Genomic DNA, 18,958 nt, shown 5'->3' with positions numbered 1-18,958 from the left:
ATAATTCCAACCCTCTTGTGTTAAAAATATTCTTTAAATAAATAATAGATCAAAGCAGTGTCACTTTGATGGCATATGCAGTCCATGGAAGGGGGAGAGGAAGGATTAAATGTTTTCAGAGCAGCCCTCTTGGAGGAAGGGGAGGGGGACACCAGTGAATTCTCACTTATTTTCTCTAGATTTACCACTCATTACTCTGCTGATTTGATTCTCCCCTTATCAGAGCTCTGCCTTCTAAAGAACCTTCAACTTCATATAAACTCTGGGGTTTTTAGAGCAACAAAGCAAGATGAAAAGAAGAGTCATTCCACTCCCAAATCTGTGAATCACTTCCCCTAACTGTAGTAGAGCTCGGATCACTCCCCATGACTCCTCGATGAATAAGGCAAAATCTGCCACTGCCTGGGGCTTTCATGATTCACAGGGGAAAATGCCACAGATTTGCCTGCACTGGGACTGACAGAGCCTTGCTTGGGTCGACCTTGGAGAACTTCTTCATTTAGAGACAGGCTGGGGTGTCTAATGACAGGTAATGGTCCCCAGCCTAGGCTGTGACAAGTTCGTTTATCAAATTCAAGGTAATGAGATGTTTTCCACACTCAGCTCACAGCCAGAGGCACATCCCCTCCAGCCCTCAGGGAACTCCTGCAGCAGCATCCCAAAGGTAAGAGCACACCTGAAGTCCATCAGCCCTGGCTTGTGGAAAAGGGAGGCAAGAGACAAAGGGAGCTGCAGAGAATTGGGGAGGGGGACACAGCCTCACACAGTGGGACTGCAGGGAAGGAGGGGCTGGGCCGGGGGCTGGGCTGGAGGAGCAGATGGACACCAGGGGCCGTGGGCACCGACAGCGCTGCAGCAGCACTCGGGTCACCGGGGGACAGTGCTGGAAGGCAAGGAAAGAGGAGGAGAGGAAACTTCCTGAAGACAGCTAAAACAAGAAGTAATTAATTTATGATGCCAGAGAGCAAAACAAAGCAGTTCAAGGAACAAAAAGGGGAAAAAATCAACAGCCCACCAGGTTCCACCCTGATGGCACAGGCTGCCAGGTCACCGCCCTCACACCACCACTCCACACTGCTTCATGGGAAAACCCCACAAACCCCAAGTTCCTGGGTTTTTCTCCAGGTGCTCGATTCACTGGACAAACCTGTCACACCCCAGCTGCCACTTCCAGCCAGGCCATGGGAAAACAGCAGCATGAGTGAGCTGCCCTCCACCCTCTGCTCACGGACACCAGGTCAAAGCAGATTAGATTTTATGAACTATTTTGCAGGATTAGCCGAACTCAAGCTCACTGGGTGGAAATATTTAACAGGCATCACCCATGCAGCATTCCAAACCCCATCCTCACCTCCTTCCCTCCCCAGCTGAGGTTCTACATTTGTTATCTCACATTAAGCACTCAGGAGACAGCCAATGACAGCTCGAAAGGGGAATAAAATACAAGACATGAAAAACCACTGCTGAGATTTAAAAGTAATGAGCTTGAATCAGCTGCTCTTCCTCTCTCAGGTGTCTTTACGTGCTTTTGGTACCTTCCTATGCAGCTGTTCTTAAACAAAAAGTAATTATATACAACAGCAAGTCTGTCCCAAGGATCCCTGATCCAGCTGCTCAGACACAAGCGACACCTGAGCTGCACCACTGGCCCTGGTATGAAGTTATTTGGCTCAAGCTGACAGTGAAAGCAGAAGGACTAAACTGAAAATTCTAGATTTGTTTCTATTTTCTCATTTTACAAGAGTCAGACTCAGTATCTTGGAGAGTGACCCAGGGCCCAACCCCACTGAGCTCGTTCCCAGAGAGCAGCAGCAACAACCACAACGCTCATGGCACAGGAGAGTCCCAGAGGAGGGAACTGCAGCTCCACAGGGGTCAGGGAGCAGGAGCTGGGCTGTGATGTTCAGTAATGATAACAAGCACCTGAAACATTCAACACCAACCACAGAGAACCCCCGATCACTCCCCTGAACTCGAGCTGCTGCTGCACAAGCTATTGATCAGCCCACCCGAGGCAAAGTCATTCCCGAATTAGAAACAGACAACTCTGCAGATCAGGAAATAAGGGAATAGGAAGCATCCCAGAGAGGCAGAGGCAACTAAAATAAACAAGCAAGCTCATCACACCTCCACAGTCTACTGGAGAGAGTCTCCTCCTTGCCAGAACCCTTTGGAGCAGAGCACCCAACGTGGCGTCTGTGCTGCCTTTAAATCACACCCAAAACGCCCAGTACAACCCAGCAGTGATCTGCCAAGTCCCATTTTCAGTGCACGAGTCTCCTCGTGGGTCAGAACTTCTGAGAAATACAATCCCCACTCTGGGAACACTGAGACTCAGGGACAGCCTGGTCACACTGCCTCTGCAAAGAAATTACAGCCTGGAGTTTCGGAAAGTTACTCCATCCTATCACAAGGGGATCACAAACATAACGGAAATCTGGTCACCAGAAAAATTCGTAAATATCTATAAACATAAAGGTATGGGTGACACAAGAACTGTGAGACCCAGGGAAGGCTGGAACCCAAAGCAGGTTCCAGGAACAGAACGAGTGGAAATGGTTGTCTAGGACACTTCTTAGGTGCTTTGTTTGCTCTTTACTGAAACCTTTCGGTCGGCACACACATGCAACAGAGGATCCCAGACTCCCAGCTGGGATGTTCCTCCGTCACTCTCAGCACTGTCAGTTTAACACACACCACGTCTCCAAACACAGGAGAAGCTCCTGCTGTAACACAAGAGTTTCATCTGAAAACTATTTCCCACCTCCCAAATCCCACAGTCTCCGTTTCTCCACACGCAAGGACACCTTCATTCCAAATTCCACATGTAGACAGCTCCAGACAGCTGCAATTCCTGCACCTATTGACCTGGTGCCTGTCCCGTGCACCTGCTGGGCTCCAGGGGGCTCCTCTTGACCTCGTTCATCTTATTGTCTTGCCTAAAACACACCAAGTGCCCAAGTTTCATTTAAAGAGCTTAAATGAGGGAGCTGCTCAAAGAGCCCAGTGCCGTGAGCATCGAATCAGTACTTCTGACCCATCTGCAGGTTTGCTTCCCTAACTCCACATGACTGGGACACAAACTATCGGATCAACACCCAGTGTTTCATCTGACAACAGCTCAGCGCCCTCTGAGCTCTGACTCCCTTTTCACCTGTCTCCCGACTGCTCCTCCTCCAAACCCCATCCTGCCCTGGAGCATTACCCGGTCCTTCATCCTCCAGCTCTGAGCCAAAGACTTGGAGCCTTCGATCTTCTCGCAGTGCCTTTTCTTCATAAAGGCCAGGGGCAAGTTCCAGTCCGTCAGGTCGGACTCATCCTCCTCCCCGAGCCCCAGGAGAGGGGACTGCAGCATCTCAGACTCCATGGGCGGGGAAGCGCCGGACAACACGTGAGCAGCGATGTCCAGCCCGGCACCCAGCGGGGCCGGGGGTCCCTCCGGCCGGAGGGGGGGAGGACGGGGCAAGGGCAGCGGGGGGCGGCGCTCCCCGGTGCGCGGGTAAGGACGGACCCGGGGCACGCAGCGCCTTCACCTGGCGCAGGCAGCGGCCCCGGCCGGGCTCGGTGGCGCGGCCCGGGGAGGACCGAGGGGCCGGCGGGGACCGGGCCCGGGGCCTCCCTCGCACCTCTACCCCCGCGGGCCCCGCGCTCCTTGCGGCGGGCACCGCGCCCGGCCCATCGCGGCTCCCTCGCACACCGGCGGGCCGAGGGCGGCTCGGCGAGCCGCGCTCCGGGGGCGGGCGGCAGCGGACGGGACGCGCGTCCCGGGGCGCCGGCGAGCGCGGCTCGGCTCAGCACCGCGGCACGGGGGCGGCCATCTTGCCCGGCCCACAATGCCTCGCGGTACGGGCCGCCGCGCGGGACACGCCGCGCCGCGCGCTCCGCCGCGTTGCCCCGGTGACAGCGCGTTGCCATGGGGACAGCGCGTTGCCATGGGGACAGCGCGGGAATCCAGAATCCCAGGATCACCGAGGTTGGAAAAGACCTCCTAGAGCATCGAGTCCAGGCTGTGCCCCATCCCCACCTTGCCACCAGCCCAGAGCACCGAGTGCCACGTGCGGGCCTTGCCCGGACGCCAGCAGGGAGCAGCCCCACACACGGCGCCCGGCCCGGCTGCCCGCGCCCACAGACCCGGTGAGATTCACCTCACATAAAGCTCACAATCGATCCCTGACGCCGAGCTGCTGGCCCGGAGCAGTGGGAGCCTCACACTGGCGTGTCCTGGTGTTCCAAACGCACCCAGGCACAGGTACCAATCCGGCCATGCCTGTTCCTGGTCCTCACTTCGATTTGTATCGTGTGGTCATTTATTCCGGGGCAAAAAAGCAGGAGAGTGGTGAAATTGGGCCAGCAGCTGTCTCATTCATGTTCACTCCACGCATGAGGAAAGGCAGGTGAGGTATTTCAGGCATAGATCCTCCTTGCTGTTAAATGGAAGGTTAATGAATATCAAATATTGCTGCTAATGAAGTTCCTCAGTGTTTGCTCCTGGCAGTAATCGAGCCCCACCACATTCATATTTGTAATACTTGAACATATAAAAATGATTTCAAAGTAGAAATGAAAGAATACACGTGTAATTTGATTTACAGACCCATTAATTTTCATAAACACTTTCCGTGTGTTTACACTCCTGGAATATTTTAAATGCGAAGACCTTTCTTTGCAGTAGATTGGAAGATTGGCAAGTAATGTTTCTTGGGGTGGCCAACATTTGCTTTTGCTCCTTCCCTTTCCTGCGGAGCCGATTCATTGCCTCGTGGTGCTTTGTGCTGATGGCTGATCATAACTGCATGATTGTTATCAGAATGAGCTGCCAGGCTGCAGAAAATGCTTATGGCTGTGTTTCTGCTAACCTTTAATGAATTCCTCAACAGCAGGCACACAAAATCAGAGAATTACAGAATTCTGGAAGGCTTTGGGTTGGAAGGGACCTTAAAGATCTTTTTCCAACCTCCTGCTGTGGCAGGGTCAGAAGTACCAATCCCAACACTCCACCTGAAAAAATCCCAGTCCCTGGAGCGCCCAGGGCGGCAAATCCAGCGCCCGGGGCTGCACAGATGGACCCTAATCCCAGCTCCTGCAGCCCTGGGCAGCGTGTGCCAGGCCCGGCGCCAGCCCTGCCCGAACGTGCTGCGGAGCTGCCGCCAGAAATCCCCGTGAAGGACACAGCTGGCAGCGGGCACAGCGCATCTGCCTCAGTCCCTGCCCAGGCAGGGCGGCTCAGGAGCCTGTTCCCCGCCAGCCAGGCCTGCGAGAGCCGTGTGTTCCCTCATCCCCTCACCACCACGTCCTTCCCGTCACTTCAGGGGCTTCTCTGAGGTGCCTCCACCCTGCCCAGCACCGCTGCTGGGCTCACCTGCCCGGGCTCCAGGGGACAGGGAGGGCTCAGCTGAGCAGGGGGGCCTTGGCTGTGGGATGGGAACCATCAGCCCTGCCCTGCTCCATGGGCACAGACAGCACTTCCCACAGGATCTCACTCTGGCCTCTCCACTCCACTGTTCCCGTGGGATCCACCCTCTCCTGTTTATTGCTCCCTTTCCCAGCACTGCTGGCCAGGATTCCCTGCAGGGCAGATGTGGTGCCAGTGCTGCCTTCAGGAGCCCCCTTTCCATGCAAAGTCAACCCTGCAGCCCCAGGTTCTGGGCAGAATATGAAATTGCCCCCTTGTTCCCAGGGAATCCGGGGACTGGAAACAGCATGTCAGGTAAGGCACAGTGAGTTATGCCCTAAACCCACACTGCAGGGTTATCTTCCAGAAACACACTTGGACACATTCTCCCACCTGTCACTCTTTTTAATGAAAAATCCTCCTATCTCAAGCTCCGTCAATGTCCTTTGTTTTGCCTTATTCAGCCACCTAATTCTAATTCCACTTTTGGGCAGGAAGAAATAAAGATATGGCAAGAAGAATGTTACTCATAAATATCATGAGAGATCTTATCTTCTGCTTTCATTAGTCAAACTCACAGGTCACCAAATGAGTCAGTTGGATGCAAAGGTCTGTTCTTGGAGCCCAAAGGTGCCCAGGCCACCTTTCCTGAGGCTCTGAGGGCAGGTGCTTGTGTCCCCGTGTGTGCAGGTGACCGCGCTCCTTCCCCACAGCAGCCCTTCAGCCCAGCACTGCTGGCACAGCCACAGCCGGGGGTGTTTTAGGCATTTAGGGGCCAACAACAAGATTTGTTTTAACACTTCAGTCGGGGGAGCTTTACAGCCTAAAGACAGTAGGTAAAATATTTATTAGGAAGAATATCTATTTTTAACTAAGTCTGACTTCAGCTGTATTATTTATGCATGTGCAGCACACAGACTTCCTTCCTTCCTTCCTTCACAGCAAATGTGAGTCGGAGACTCGGGGCTGGGAACGGGAATGGGAGCCTGGGGAGGACGGGATCGGGAGGCAGGTGAGAAGGGGGCGGGTGCTGTTATGTGCCAAATCCAATACACATCAAAACATGATTCACAAAATTGACTCCCCGTCTCGTGAAAGCCTCCCAGTGACCTCCTCTGCGAGACAGAACAGACGCGACTATTCCTGGCTCTCCCAACGCGCTGCCTGCTCACTGCAGGGGAGGAATCGTGTCCTCACACAGGCACCGGCGCTTCCCCGAGCCGGGAGCAGCAGCAATTGGAGCACCGAACCTGTCAGGTGGGGTTTGCTGCAGCGCCTGGTCCCCACCTGCCACAGGTGCTCCCGGAGCAGGGCAGCAGCTCCTGCTGCAGCTCCGGCTTTCCAAGCACAGGGACCGGGGCAGTGGCTGCGGGGAACAGAAAAGTGAGGCTGTCCCTGCCCAGACAAGAACCAGGTTGAGAATCACACGATCTTTTGGGCTGGAGAAGCCCTCAGAGACCATCAAGTCCAACCATTCCCCAGCACTGACCATGTCCCCAGGTGCCACAAGGCCTTTAAATCCCTCCAGGGATGGGGACTCCACCACTGCCTTGCACAGCTGTGCCAGAGCTGGACAATCCTTTTGGTGTAAGAAATTTTCCCCAATACCCAACCTAAACCTCCCCTGGCACAACTTGAGGCCATTTCCTCTTGGCCCTGTTGTTCCCTGGGAGCAGAGCCCGACCCACCCTGGCTGCCCCCTCCTGTCAGGGAGTTCTAGGGAGTGAGAAGGTCCCCCCTGAGCCTCCTCTTCCCACCCCAGTTGTTCTGCAGTGCTCCAGCCCCTGATGTGATGGGATGTGCTCTTCTGAGCACAGTCAAACTGCCTTAAAAATATGGGAGACATAAAATGGGTGTAAAGTGGCATCTTAGTTAGCAGCATCCAGTGGGAAGATGACAGGGATTCATGTTCTCTATTCACGTTGAAAAGGCCAGAATAAATACTAGGTCAAAAATCTCTCCTTGCTTTTTTAATGGAAGAAGCACTTCGGCGTCAGGGGGAGTTTTTCACCAAGGACAAAAAGAGAGGGAGAAAAGAGAGGTGATGAAGCTTTTGGAAGCAGAAAATTTGGGAGTTTTATCTGTTCGCTTTGCCTCCACTGAACTACAAAAGGGCAAGTTTCCGGATGACTCAGAAGCTGTAGAGTTTAGTTAATGAGTGTATTTGACACCCTGGGATTCCAGGTAGTACACAAGTTAGAAGTCATTTAGACCGTGAAGCAGCCGCCGCGTTTGACCCCAAAGGCGACTTCAGTTCACAACAAACGTAAAGATTTCTGTGCTCCCGCCGGCACGGGGGAGACTTAAATGACCCCTCCGCAGACTGACAAAAATTGGCTGCTTAATGGAGCTGTTTTCTCATAAAGCCTGAGCGAAGCTGCGCTCAATACGGCGGGGACGCGATGGATTGGAGAGTTTGGAGGAGCTGTTAATAGAGTTCTCAAAGCGCCCGGCCATCCATCTCCGCAACGCTGCAGCCCCGCAGCTCATCCGTTATCCTTATCTCCCTTTGTCTCCTCGCAGGCCGGGTAATTTGCGAGGTGATCGGGCTATGTGTGTTTAACAACACGTGATCGATGTCACCTCGGCAGATATTCTCTGCTTTCCTCATTATTAAGCGCAGAAATGTTTCCTTGAACACCATGTCGCTGTCGCAGATCGGTATCGCCTCTGACTCAGCGACAAAACCACCCCAATGCTCCGGGAATGGGAGCCAGGGAATTCTGCTGGCCTGGCAAAAGCATTCAGCCCAAAAGTCCTGGTTTCTTTTTGCAGCACCTTGCCAAGCCCACCTTCCCACCGGCCAGACAGGACTTGACACTTCCTTCAGGCTGGGTGGAACGGGCTGGTAAGAAATAATTCGGTATTTTACAGGGATTTCTCATACTGTTTTCACTTGGGGCTTGGGAATCTGGAAGCTGTTTCATGGAGCTACCTTTGGAAATGCCAGCCCAGTGATGCAGAGACTGCTTTGGAATCGGAACCAGAATCAAAACGGGTTTGGTTTGATGATCTGTGACAAGAGAGGCAACCACCAAGAGATTGGGATCCCACCAGAAGGATCCCAGAATGGAGAAATCCAGCCTGGGTCGCTTATGGAGCATTAACCAGTAATGTTGTTTTTGATGGAGGAACCCAAAAATCTCTTCCTACATTAGGGAAATGCAATTACCTGTGGAATCAGCATGAATAGACCATTCCCATTAAATCCATCAGTTGAAACCTTTTCCTCATGCGTGGGATATCTCAAACCCGGATTCCTGATGCAGAGTGACACCCTGATCAACATCTGTTCCCTAAGTCTTGGTGGGTTTCATGGCTCGTGTGCTTGCTGCTGGGATCCAGCGGGTTGATGAGGCACCGTGTGACCAGTCTGATTACAATTAACGGCAGAGGGATGAACACCCACACAAACTTCTGTCACTTTCGCTGGGGAGTATCCGCCCAGCAGGGAGGCAAAGGCTCTACATGGCCAAACACACACTGTATAAATCTAAATATGAGTTTATAGCAGACTGAGGACTCCTATTCCCCTGCTGATGGAACAGTCAGGCTGTGGCACGGACAACACGCTTACTCCACTTCCCCAAGAGTTCCTGTCCCTGGAAACACTGCAGCAGGGCCAGCAGGCTCTGGATTCACAACTAATTTATTTTGCATTTCCCAAGCAGAAGAGCCTTAAGAAGGCACAGCACGAGGCAATTTCCCCCCAGAGCACTCCTGACAATGTCACCACTGCACAGCCCCCTCAGGAGCGGGGATGGAATTGCAATTCCAGCACAAAAAACCACGAACCAAATGTGCTCCTGCCAGGTGTGCAGGAGCCCAGAGTTCTGCCAGCCCATCTCTCACCCTAACAAGATCCGTGTTGAGGCTCCCACTGCCATCCCGGGGGGTCAGAGCTGGCTGGACCCCTGCCATCCCCTGCATCTCCAGCTCAGGAAGTGCCAGCTGCACGCAGCAGCCAAAGCGTCTCCAGCTTCACTCAGTGCCTGGAAGCAGCTCCTGGGCCTTTCCAGTCACACTCAGTCCCTCTGCAGCTTCTGGAGCCTCCGACCTTGTACAAGAATCGATGCCCCCCCAGCCCTAATGGAGGCTCTCTGCAAAGAATCTCCGTGTCCTGAGAGCCCTTTCCCCACTAAAAGCTGCACACGAGCTCGGGGTCAGCCCTCACAGCAGCAAACACAGGGAATCCCTGTTGCCTTGGAGTGGTTTTCTCCATCCTGGCTTTAAAACCTTCTGTGCTTTAACTCTGAACCTTCACAGGCACAAACACGAATTGACCCTGGCACAATCAGATCCCTCACCCAGCATGCAGGACCAGAGCTCTGGGCAGTGCTGCCTCCCCAGACCTCACTGTCCCTGCCCCAGCTTCCCCTTGTTTGGGAGCAGAGATCAGCCCAGCTCCCTGATCCCTGTCCCTGTGCTTGCACACCCACCTGTCTGACCCAGGCTGGGCATCCGTGTGCCCCACGTGCACTTGGAACTCCTTCTGGACTTGTCCTGCCACACATCCATCTCCTCCATCCCAAAGCTGGGCATGGAAGCATTCCCAGTCTCCACAGATGTATTTGGGGTTTATGTGACAAGGTTTTGGTAGGAGGGGGCTACAGGGGTGACTTATGTGACCCTAGAGGAGCCCAGGCTGGAGCAGGGGCAGAGTGAGAGGAGGAAGGAGCAGCAGAGACATCACGGCATGAACTGCCCAGAGCCCCTGCTCCTCACCCCTCTGTGTCGCTGCGGGAGAGGAGGGAGATGATTCAGGAGTGAAGGTGAGTCCAGGAAGAAGGGAGGGGTGAGGAGAAGCTGTTTTAAATTTAGTTTTTATTTCTCATTATCCTACTCTGATTTGATTGGTAACAAACTAATTTCCCCAAGTCCAGTCTGTTTGCCCGTGGTGGTGATTACTGAGGGATTTCTCCCTGCCCTTATCTTGCCCCACGAGCTTTTTGCTCTATTTTCTCTCCCCCTCAGCTGAGCAGGGAGTGATGGAGCAGCTTTGGGGGCACCCAGTGTCCAGCCCGGGTCACCCCACCACAGCACATTAACAGAACACAACAGAGGGCGTGGGAGAAAAGGAGCAAGAGATTGCAAAATAATAAATAATCATGGAAAAAACTAGGGCACAGCAGTGTCACCGGCTTTTGATGTTTCCTCCTCATCATGCCCTGCCTCTTCTGCCACGAAAAGGGAACACTGCAAGGTGGGAAGAAGCTCCAGAGCAACAGGGACACAGAGCTGTTTCTGTTCAGAAGCACCAGCAGGATTACAGATAAATATTGAAGCTATCAAAGAAGCTTAAGGGATTTAGGAACCCACTCCCCATTATTATCCTCACTGGGGGAGGGGAAGTGATCTCTGCAGACCAACAGCAAACACCAGCACGGTGCTGACTTCTGAAACCCCCCACCCTGGCTGCAAATTCCTCCTCGTTTGCTGGACAGGGGGGAAAATGACAAAGGTGGGGTTTGTAACACACGGAGCTCCCATTTGTCACCTGTGGGTGCTGCAGAGAGCCCGAGCTCTGCGAGACCCCACAGGCAATACTCCCGGCCAGAGCATCCCTGTGCCAGGGCCAGGAGCAGCAGGGCCAGTCCCAGCACCGGGGCAGGACTGGGAGGGCCCTGTCCTGCAGGGGGGCTGGGTTCCATCCCAGAGCCAGGGATCCATCCCACAGCCGGGATCCATCCCACAGCCAGGATCCATCCCACAGCCAGGGATCCATCCCACAGCCGAGATCCATCCCACAGCTGGGATCCACTCCACAGCCAGGGATCCATCCCACAGCCAGGATCCACTCCACAGCCAGGGATCCATCCCACAGCCAGGGATCCATCCCACAGCCAGGATCCATCCCACAGCCGGGGATCCATCCCAGAGCCGGGATCCATCCCACAGCCAGGATCCATCCCATAGCCGGGATCCATCCCACAGCCAGGGATCCATCCCACAGCCGGGATCCATCCCACAGCCGGCACCTCGCTTTCTCCTACTGCAGGAAAATCCAGACAGAGCTGAAAAACGACTTGAGGGATGGTCTGGGAGGAAAAGCTGCTGGCTTCTCTGACGTGTGTGTGTGCAGACAGGGGGGAATTCCTGCACAAATCAATTCTGAGCCGGCGAGGCGGATGTGGGATGTGGGAAGCTGCCTCCATTCAGCTCCGCTGCCGAGGCGTCACAGCGAACCCTCATTAACTAAACATGACACGGGCCCTGCTCCCGCGCCGCTGCCGGGAAGGAGACGCTCCATCCTCACCGGAGAGGGATGGCTGCGATGGACACGGGCAGCGTCCTCCGTCCCGCGGCTCTCAGCCCCCCCCCCACAGCCCCGGCACACATCCCGCTCGTTCCCTGCTCCTCAGGCTTCACCGTCCTCACCCAAAAACCACCCCCAGATGGGCACACGTGGGGCACAGCGAGGACGGGCTGAGGCCTCTCCTGTGCAGACTCAGGCACAGGTTAAAGCTTCACTCCCTACTCAAAAGGCACCTCAGGGGGCAGGAGCCCAACGGGACCCGGCGCAGCCCAGTGCCAAGCCCGAGCTCCCTCCCGCTCCAGTCCAACCCTGGATTCCTGTGCAGGGAATATCAGCACCATCCCAGGCTCCTTCTGCAGCTCTCCCTTGCAATTTTGGCTGATGCCAGCCCGGTCCTCCAGCAGCCAGAATGGTTTCTCTGCTACACTTTTAAGGGGATGCTGCAGTTTTAAACCACAAATTAAATTTTTAATGAAACTTCATAACTGTTGTACCCAAATGTAATGTAATATTGATGGGAACTGTGCATCCAGCTAGCATGAGACTGCCCTAGAAAGCTTTTTAGGATGTTATGCAATATAGAGCTAAATTAATTATTTGTAATGAAAGGATCTGTGTCCCTATAGCATCACAGAGACCTACTGGTACAGAGACCACACTCCCCAGTCTCACTGAGTGTAAATGTCAGGCAATTTAGGCAGAAACTGGCTTGTGAGATGGGAACAATGAAAGCAAGGGAAGGGAGAAAGGGAAGAGAGTGAATGTGCGAGAGAGGGAGAGAGAGAGAGGGAGAGAAACAGAGAGGGAGAGATCTGCAAAGAAAGACTGCAGCAAAATGCAGCAAAATTCCCAACTCCTGTCCAAAGTGTGTCTGTCACAGAAGGGAATACTCCATCTCACACTGCACTGGCTGCACCCTGTGCCTGAGCTGCTCTAGTGACAGCTGTACCCTTTAGAAGGCACCAAAGAAAAATACATTTTGCATTTACAGTATTCTCAAACAGAACCATGGAGCAGCTGGGGGCTGGGGGCTGCTTCCCTGTGCCTGCTCCAGCTGCAGAAGGAAAAGGCTTTGGAGATGATGTTGCCCCCCCCCCACATCTGGGTTCTGCACAGCCACTGGTGCGATGACCAGAGACCCTGTCCTTGCTGCAGTTTCCCTAAGAACAATTCCTTGTATTAAAAAAAAGACAAAACAACCTGGTAGTCTCTGCCCTGTCCTGCTTTGAGCCTGCTGGGGATGGGGTGTGTGGCTGGGGATGGGCTGGAGGGGACAATCCCTGAGGAACCTCAGTGACAACACGGGCACAACCGGCAGCTCCGTGCACAGACAAAGGGAGCTGAGCTTCCTGAAGTGCAGCCATCGATGGTACCCATTTAAAGCTGCCTTCATCCCATAATGGATCGCATCGTTCCCACTCCGCAGAGGAGACTTAAATGCGGAATCAGCATCACCCCACAGGAGATGGTTTATGTACAGCAGACTGCACAAGCAGGAGGGAAAGCTTCCACTGCCTGCTCCCTGGGGCTCCAGCTCCTGGGATTAGAGAGATTTGTCCACTTTAAAAAACTGTCCTTTCTGCATTCGTGATTCTGCTGCTCACGCACAAAGGTTAGTGTGGAGCAGACGGGGATTCACACCCCTCACCTCTGCACGGGCAGAGGCCACGGGCGGCCGGGGCTGCCAGGAGCACCCTGGGCTGTCAAAACCATCTTCATCCATCACAAATACAAATGTGCCTGCTGGCTCCTGTTCAGAGCTAAATCATCTGCGAGGGTCCTTGAGAGCTGCGCTCAGCTCTTTTCAGCTACAGAGCCATAAATCAGCTGCTACTGAGGGCTTGGGAAGAGGCAAGAGAAGAGTTAAAAATAATGGGGGCTCCATTACTCCATTACAGCCACACAGCTCCTAAATCTACAGAAGCAATAACAGATCCTACTGCATGATTCAGTGATTCTGGGCTGGAATCTTGATCATATCTTCTGGTTCTTTCTTTGCATTAGGAGCCACGGGGGTTATTTTGCTTATCTCTTGTAGCGAAGCTTTGTTGTTTTTTCCTATCCAGGCATTTCCTGGTCTCCATCACCATAGTATCCGAGTGTTTATTTTATTGCATTTGTCACCTTGGTCTCATCTCCGCATAATGTGCTATGGATGACAAAAGCTTGCGAGGGAAATTGGTTCAGTGACACGCTCAGCTCTGTCAATACCATGCAGATGTGAGCAGGAGTGGGACCGACTCCGCTGCCTCTCACACTGGTTTGTACTGGTGTAATTCTATTGCCTGCAGTAACATTATTTTTGGGTTGTGCTCCTGCCTGTGGCAGAAGGATTAGACCTGCAGGCTTTTCAGCTTTTCCTTTCGCCAAAAAGCCTCGAACCAAACCAGCACAGAAGGGAGACTTCTCTGCCCAATAAACCCCATGGGGTCTGTCCCCTCCTTATCCCCCTCCTGCCCTGTTCCTGGTGCACTGAAATACTGCCCAGCACAGAGAGCCAACGGCAGGGACAGTAACCAGGGCAATAAAGCCAGAAGGAAGAGCCTACTGGAAATACAGATTTTCCCCCAAAATTTCCTGCAGCAAAGCAGACACTCCAGAGGGGAGCAGGGCCAGAGGTGTGGGCAGCCCCACAGGTGGCTCTGAACTGCACAGGCAGGATCAGCAGTGAGACCCAGGAGCCTCAGGAAGGCTCCAAGTGACACCCAGGTCTCTTCAGTCCCCACGAGCACTGGGACAGGTTGGATGGAGACGGCGATGAAGTCACTACAGGATGCCCATGAAGGTGCCCAGAGGTGCTGAGCACCCTGGCACAGCTCCTGCCCTCTCAGCCACTTCTGTCCCAGCACTGCCCTGGGTTCCCTGGGCTGGCATAAAGGGCCAGCAGAACATCAGAGAGTTTGCCAGCCTGCTGACAGCCCCAAGCCCCTGGGTTTGGCCATGAAATACTGCTTTAACTGTACCAGAGCAGAGGTGGATGGGGAAAGAGGCTCCCAAGGGCAGCTGAGCTGCCTTTGAGGAGGAAACACTCCGTGCCACATCAGTGTGTCACAAACCTCCCGGGGCTGGATAAAGACCTGCTACAGGAAAGGCATCAAACCAGTCACAGGTATCACTGAGAGCAGCTCAGGGAGCTCCAGCCCCAGCGAGGGCTCCTCAGGCCTGCTCCAGGCAGATCAAAGGGGAAAGGACCATGGAGTGGTTGTGTTTTATCTTTTGCAGATCCATGGACTGAAAGCCTTTGTATTTTACTGACCCACTTCACTAATCAAAATTAATTGCTTCATATTTCACAGGATAACTTGGCATTATGTAAATACTCCAGCCATATGTGCTGCTGCAGTGCTGAGCTGAGCTGAGGGGGCCACACTCCTCCATTTACCCCGGCAGGCTGCTTCCAGATCAGGAATTTCCTACCACAATACAATACCCCAGGGAGAAGACAAGGATAAAGTCAACAGGCAGGAGAGGCTCAGGGAGCTGGGACAGTTCCACTCGTGCTCGGGTGCCCCAGCCAAGGGCAGGACGTGGGGAACAAGGGCAGGGGACACCGCTCACTTGCTGCCCCGGGGCTGAAGGAGAATCGGCCTTGGCTGAGGGGCTGAAGATGACAAAAGTGACAGTTCCAACAGCCACAAGCTATTCCCACCAAGGACAGATCCAGATATTACCTGCAAGGCTCTTTCCCTGATTAATAAAGAAGCAAAGCTGCAACTGCTCCCCTGCACCCACACTGGAGCTGGGCACCGGCACCAGCGGGAGCAGCTGCTTCCCGGGGACACGTGGTGCCGGGGGTCCGTCCGTGCTCCAGGGGCTCCCCCGGGGCCGGCAGCCCCACGGCTCACCCGTGTCCTCCCCACGGAGCCCCGGCGGGTTCCCCTGCTCCGCGCGGCACCGACCCACGGGGCTGCCCCGGCCGCTGCTCCCGGAGCGCACCCGGGCACTCGCGGCCACACCCCCGGGACCGCGGGCACCCGCGGGCACCCACGGACGCGCGGGGAGGGCGGGGAGGCCCCTTCCACCCGCGACCCTGCACCGGCAACCCCGCACACCCCGCGCAGACGTGCACAAGCACAGCCTGCACACACACACGTGTACGCGCACACCCCCGCACACACACCGCACACACACCGCACGCTCATCCCCCGCACACACAGCCCTCACACCCGCACCCCGCACCTCCCCGCGCCGCTCCCGGCAGCCCCTCCCCGCACAGTCTCCTCTGCCCACGCGCGCCGCCCACGCGCGCTCCCGCCCACGGACACACGCGACCCCCGCACACACGGGCAGACGGACACACGCGGACACGCGGACACACGGACACCCTCTCAGGCTGACAGCATCACCACCGCACACTCTCACACGCACTCACGGCCCGCTCCCACGCGGGGCCCCCCCGCCGCGGGCCGGGATTCCGCGCTCCGTGACGCCCCGCGCGGCCCCGCCCGGGCGCGATAAAAGCGGCGGCGCCGCAGCGGAGCCGGAGCCGGCCCGGAGCGAGCGGAGCCGAGCGGAGCCATGGCCGCGGGGCCGCCCGGCAGCCGCCGCCTCCTGCCGCTGCTGCTGCTGCTCCTGGGGCCGGCGCTGGGGCCGGCGCTCGGCCAGGGCCTGGGACAGACGCGCTTCATCTGCACCTCGGTGCCGCTGGACGGGGACGTGTGCGCGGCCTCGGCGCTGGGCACCGGCTCGGCCGAGGAGCTGAAGGGCACCGTGCTGCAGCTGCGGGAGACGGTGCTGCAGCAGAAGGAGACCATCATGAACCAGAAGGAGACGATCCGCGAGCTCACGGCCAAGCTGGGCCGCTGCGAGAGCCAGAGCGTGCTGGAGCTGCCCGGCGAGGGAAAGGGCAGGAAGGGCTTCTCCAAGAACACCATGGGCGACCTGTCGCGGCCGGCCGCCGCCGAGACCCTCAGCCAGCTGGGGCAGACGCTGCAGTCCCTGAAAACCCGGCTGGAAAACCTGGAGGTACGCGAGGAGAGCCGGGGAGCCGCACAGCCGGGCACCGGGAGACACGGGGAGCCGGGGCACCCGCGCGTCCCAGCACGGGGAGCGCGGAGCCGGGCACCGGGAGCTGGGCGTCGGGGGAGCCGGGCAACCGGACATCGGACACCGGACACCGGGAGACCCGCGGAGCCCGGCACGGGCAGCCGCGGAGCAGGGCACCGGGCACCGGGGAACCCGCGGAGCCGGGCACCGGGAGCCGCTGCCCGGTGGTAACAGCCCGCTCCTCTGCTCGCCCCTTGCAGCAGTTCAGCAGGATGAACTCCTCCAGCCAGACCAACAACCTGAAGGACATCCTGCAGAACAAGATCGATGACCTGGAGAAGCAGGTGCTGTCGCGGGTGAACAGCCTGGAGGAGGGCAAGCTCAGCCCCCGCAACGAGTCCGAGGAGCGCGGCAAGATCGAGAGCACCCTCACCTCGCTGCACCAGCGCATCAGCGACCTGGAGAAAGGTACCGGGCGCTGCCCACCCCCGCCCGCCCGCGGGACCCCCGAGCCGGCTCCCGGAGCTCCCCCGCCGCTGGGGACCGGGCGCTGCCGGACGATGCGGAGCCGCTCCCGCGGGCGGATCTGCCGAGCCCGTCCCGGTGCCCACCCCGGCAGCGGTCCCTCTCCCCCAGCTCGGCTTTCCCCGTGGCAGGGGTTGGAGCTGGCTGATCGTTACGGTCCCTCCCAACCCAGACCCTTACTCGGTGACTCCTGAGGCAGCCGGTGCCCGCGGGCTCCGCAGCCGGGGATGCTCCGGCCGCTGCCCGCCCCGGGGATTAGGGAGCCGTACGGCGCCGGAGGGATTTGCTCCTCGCTGCCGTCTCAAGGCCCGTTACATAACGGGGTGGGGAGGGGGGAACCCCCAAAGGGGCAGAAAGGGGAGCCCACCGCCCCTGCGCTCCCACAGGCCAGAAGGACAACCGGCCCCCGGACAGGTTCCAGCTCACCTTCCCCCTGCGCACCAACTACATGTACGCCAAGGTGAAGAAGAGCCTGCCCGAGATGTACGCCTTCAGCATCTGCATGTGGATCAAATCCAGCGCCTCCCCCGGCATGGGCACCCCCTTCTCCTACGCTGTGCCCGGGCAGGCGAACGAGCTGGTGCTCATCGAGTGGGGCAACAACCCCATGGAGATCCTCATCAATGACAAGGTACAGCCCCGGGCCGTGGGGAGGGTGCTGGGCAGAGGGGACGGGCTGGGGGCAGCGTGGGAGACCCCCATGTGCACCACCCTGACCCGCTGCCTGCAGGTGGCCAAGCTGCCCTTTGCCATCAACGACGGCAAGTGGCACCACATCTGTGTCACCTGGACCACGCGGGACGGCGTGTGGGAAGCCTATCAGGATGGCACACAGACGGGCAATGGCGAGAATCTGGCCCCCTACCACCCCATCAAGCCCCAGGGCGTCCTGGTCCTGGGCCAGGAGCAGGTGAGGGCTGGGGACAGGTGCGGGGGTCCCTGCTGGGTCGCTCCGAGGGGACGGACGGGGCCACCCGGCCACGTGCCCCCGGTGACGGCGGCTCCTCCGCAGGACACGCTGGGCGGAGGGTTCGACGCCACGCAGGCCTTCGTGGGGGAGCTGGCCCACTTCAACGTGTGGGACCGCAAGCTGAGCCCGGGGGAGGTGTACGGCCTGGCCACCTGCAGCTCCAAGGCACTCGCGGGCAACGTCATCGCCTGGGCCGAGGCCAACATCGACATCTACGGCGGGGCCACCAAGTGGACTTTCGAGGCCTGTCGCCAGCTCAACTAGGGCCACGGACAAGCGAGAGAAACCTCCTCAGCGGGTTCCTTTATTTATTTTTTTTTTCTCCTCCTTTTTTTTGCGCAAAAACAACCGAGAACGAAGCCACCCAACTTGTCCCGGGAGCAGGGATGCCCCGGCAGCGGGGTGCCCGCCCCCGGAGCCCCACGACCCTCCGGTTTCTGTCTTGCCAACGTCCTTCAACGCCTGCGTGCCTTGGCCTGGCGCGGCTGCGCCCCCCCCGCCGCCCCCCGGCCCGGCCCCCGCTTCGCCGCCGCTTTCCTTGGGCACCGGCGCCTGAAAAGGCTGCGGGGCCCGACCCAGAGCCCCCTCGGGGCTCCTCTTGGTCCAGCCTGACCCCCGGGAGGGTGGTGCCCCCGGAGCCGGGGGAAGGTTGCAGCCTCCTCCCCAGCTGTGCTCCAACCCGGGCTGGCGACAGCAGCTGGGACCCCGAGGAGGGCCCGACCCCTCCGTTCCCAGCCCCGGGGAGGAGCCGCCCCCCCTTCCCAGGTGAGCCCCGCGCCCCCTCCCCGGCCGGCGCTGCTCCCGAGCACCACAGCCATAGCCCCGGGCT

At 57.3% G+C, this 18,958-nt stretch overlaps 2 protein-coding genes across 5 annotated transcripts in view; one reads left to right on the top strand and one right to left on the bottom strand.

The window, feature by feature from the left end:
- The window catches only part of RPTOR (regulatory associated protein of MTOR complex 1), a 101,441-nt gene extending 97,644 nt beyond the window's left edge, over positions 1–3,797 (bottom strand). For 3 of the 4 annotated variants that reach the window (XM_069032371.1, XM_069032372.1, XM_069032374.1), the window contains exon 1: positions 3,206–3,797. In XM_069032371.1, coding sequence (XP_068888472.1) covers positions 3,206–3,367 — 162 coding nt within the window. In that variant the 5' untranslated portion in view covers positions 3,368–3,797. The remainder of the gene's footprint in view (positions 1–3,205) is intronic. The other variant, XM_069032373.1, reaches the window with a different exon arrangement.
- A 12,369-nt stretch (positions 3,798–16,166) lies between these two features.
- Positions 16,167–18,618, top strand: NPTX1 (neuronal pentraxin 1). Its single transcript, XM_069032522.1, has 5 exons — positions 16,167–16,613; positions 16,895–17,102; positions 17,546–17,790; positions 17,890–18,069; positions 18,172–18,618. The coding sequence occupies exons 1-5, from the start codon at positions 16,167–16,169 to the stop codon at positions 18,391–18,393; spliced, it is 1,302 nt and encodes a 433-aa protein (XP_068888623.1). The 3' UTR covers positions 18,394–18,618.
- The last annotated feature ends 340 nt before the right edge of the window (positions 18,619–18,958 follow it).

The sequence above is a fragment of the Aphelocoma coerulescens genome, chromosome 18 (genome assembly GCF_041296385.1).
Source record: "Aphelocoma coerulescens isolate FSJ_1873_10779 chromosome 18, UR_Acoe_1.0, whole genome shotgun sequence".
NCBI classification, from domain to species: Eukaryota; Metazoa; Chordata; class Aves; order Passeriformes; family Corvidae; genus Aphelocoma; species Aphelocoma coerulescens.
This window is presented reverse-complemented; position numbering and strand designations above follow the sequence as displayed.

Excerpts from the sequence above, each read along its gene's own strand:
- NPTX1 (XM_069032522.1), top strand. The coding sequence starts at position 16,167 with ATGGCCGCGGGGCCGCCCGGCAGCCGCCGCCTCCTGCCGCTGCTGCTG. Across the intron at positions 16,614-16,894 it reads CCCGGCTGGAAAACCTGGAG|CAGTTCAGCAGGATGAACTC; the intron begins GTACGCGAGGAG and ends CGCCCCTTGCAG. Across the intron at positions 17,791-17,889 it reads AGATCCTCATCAATGACAAG|GTGGCCAAGCTGCCCTTTGC; the intron begins GTACAGCCCCGG and ends CGCTGCCTGCAG.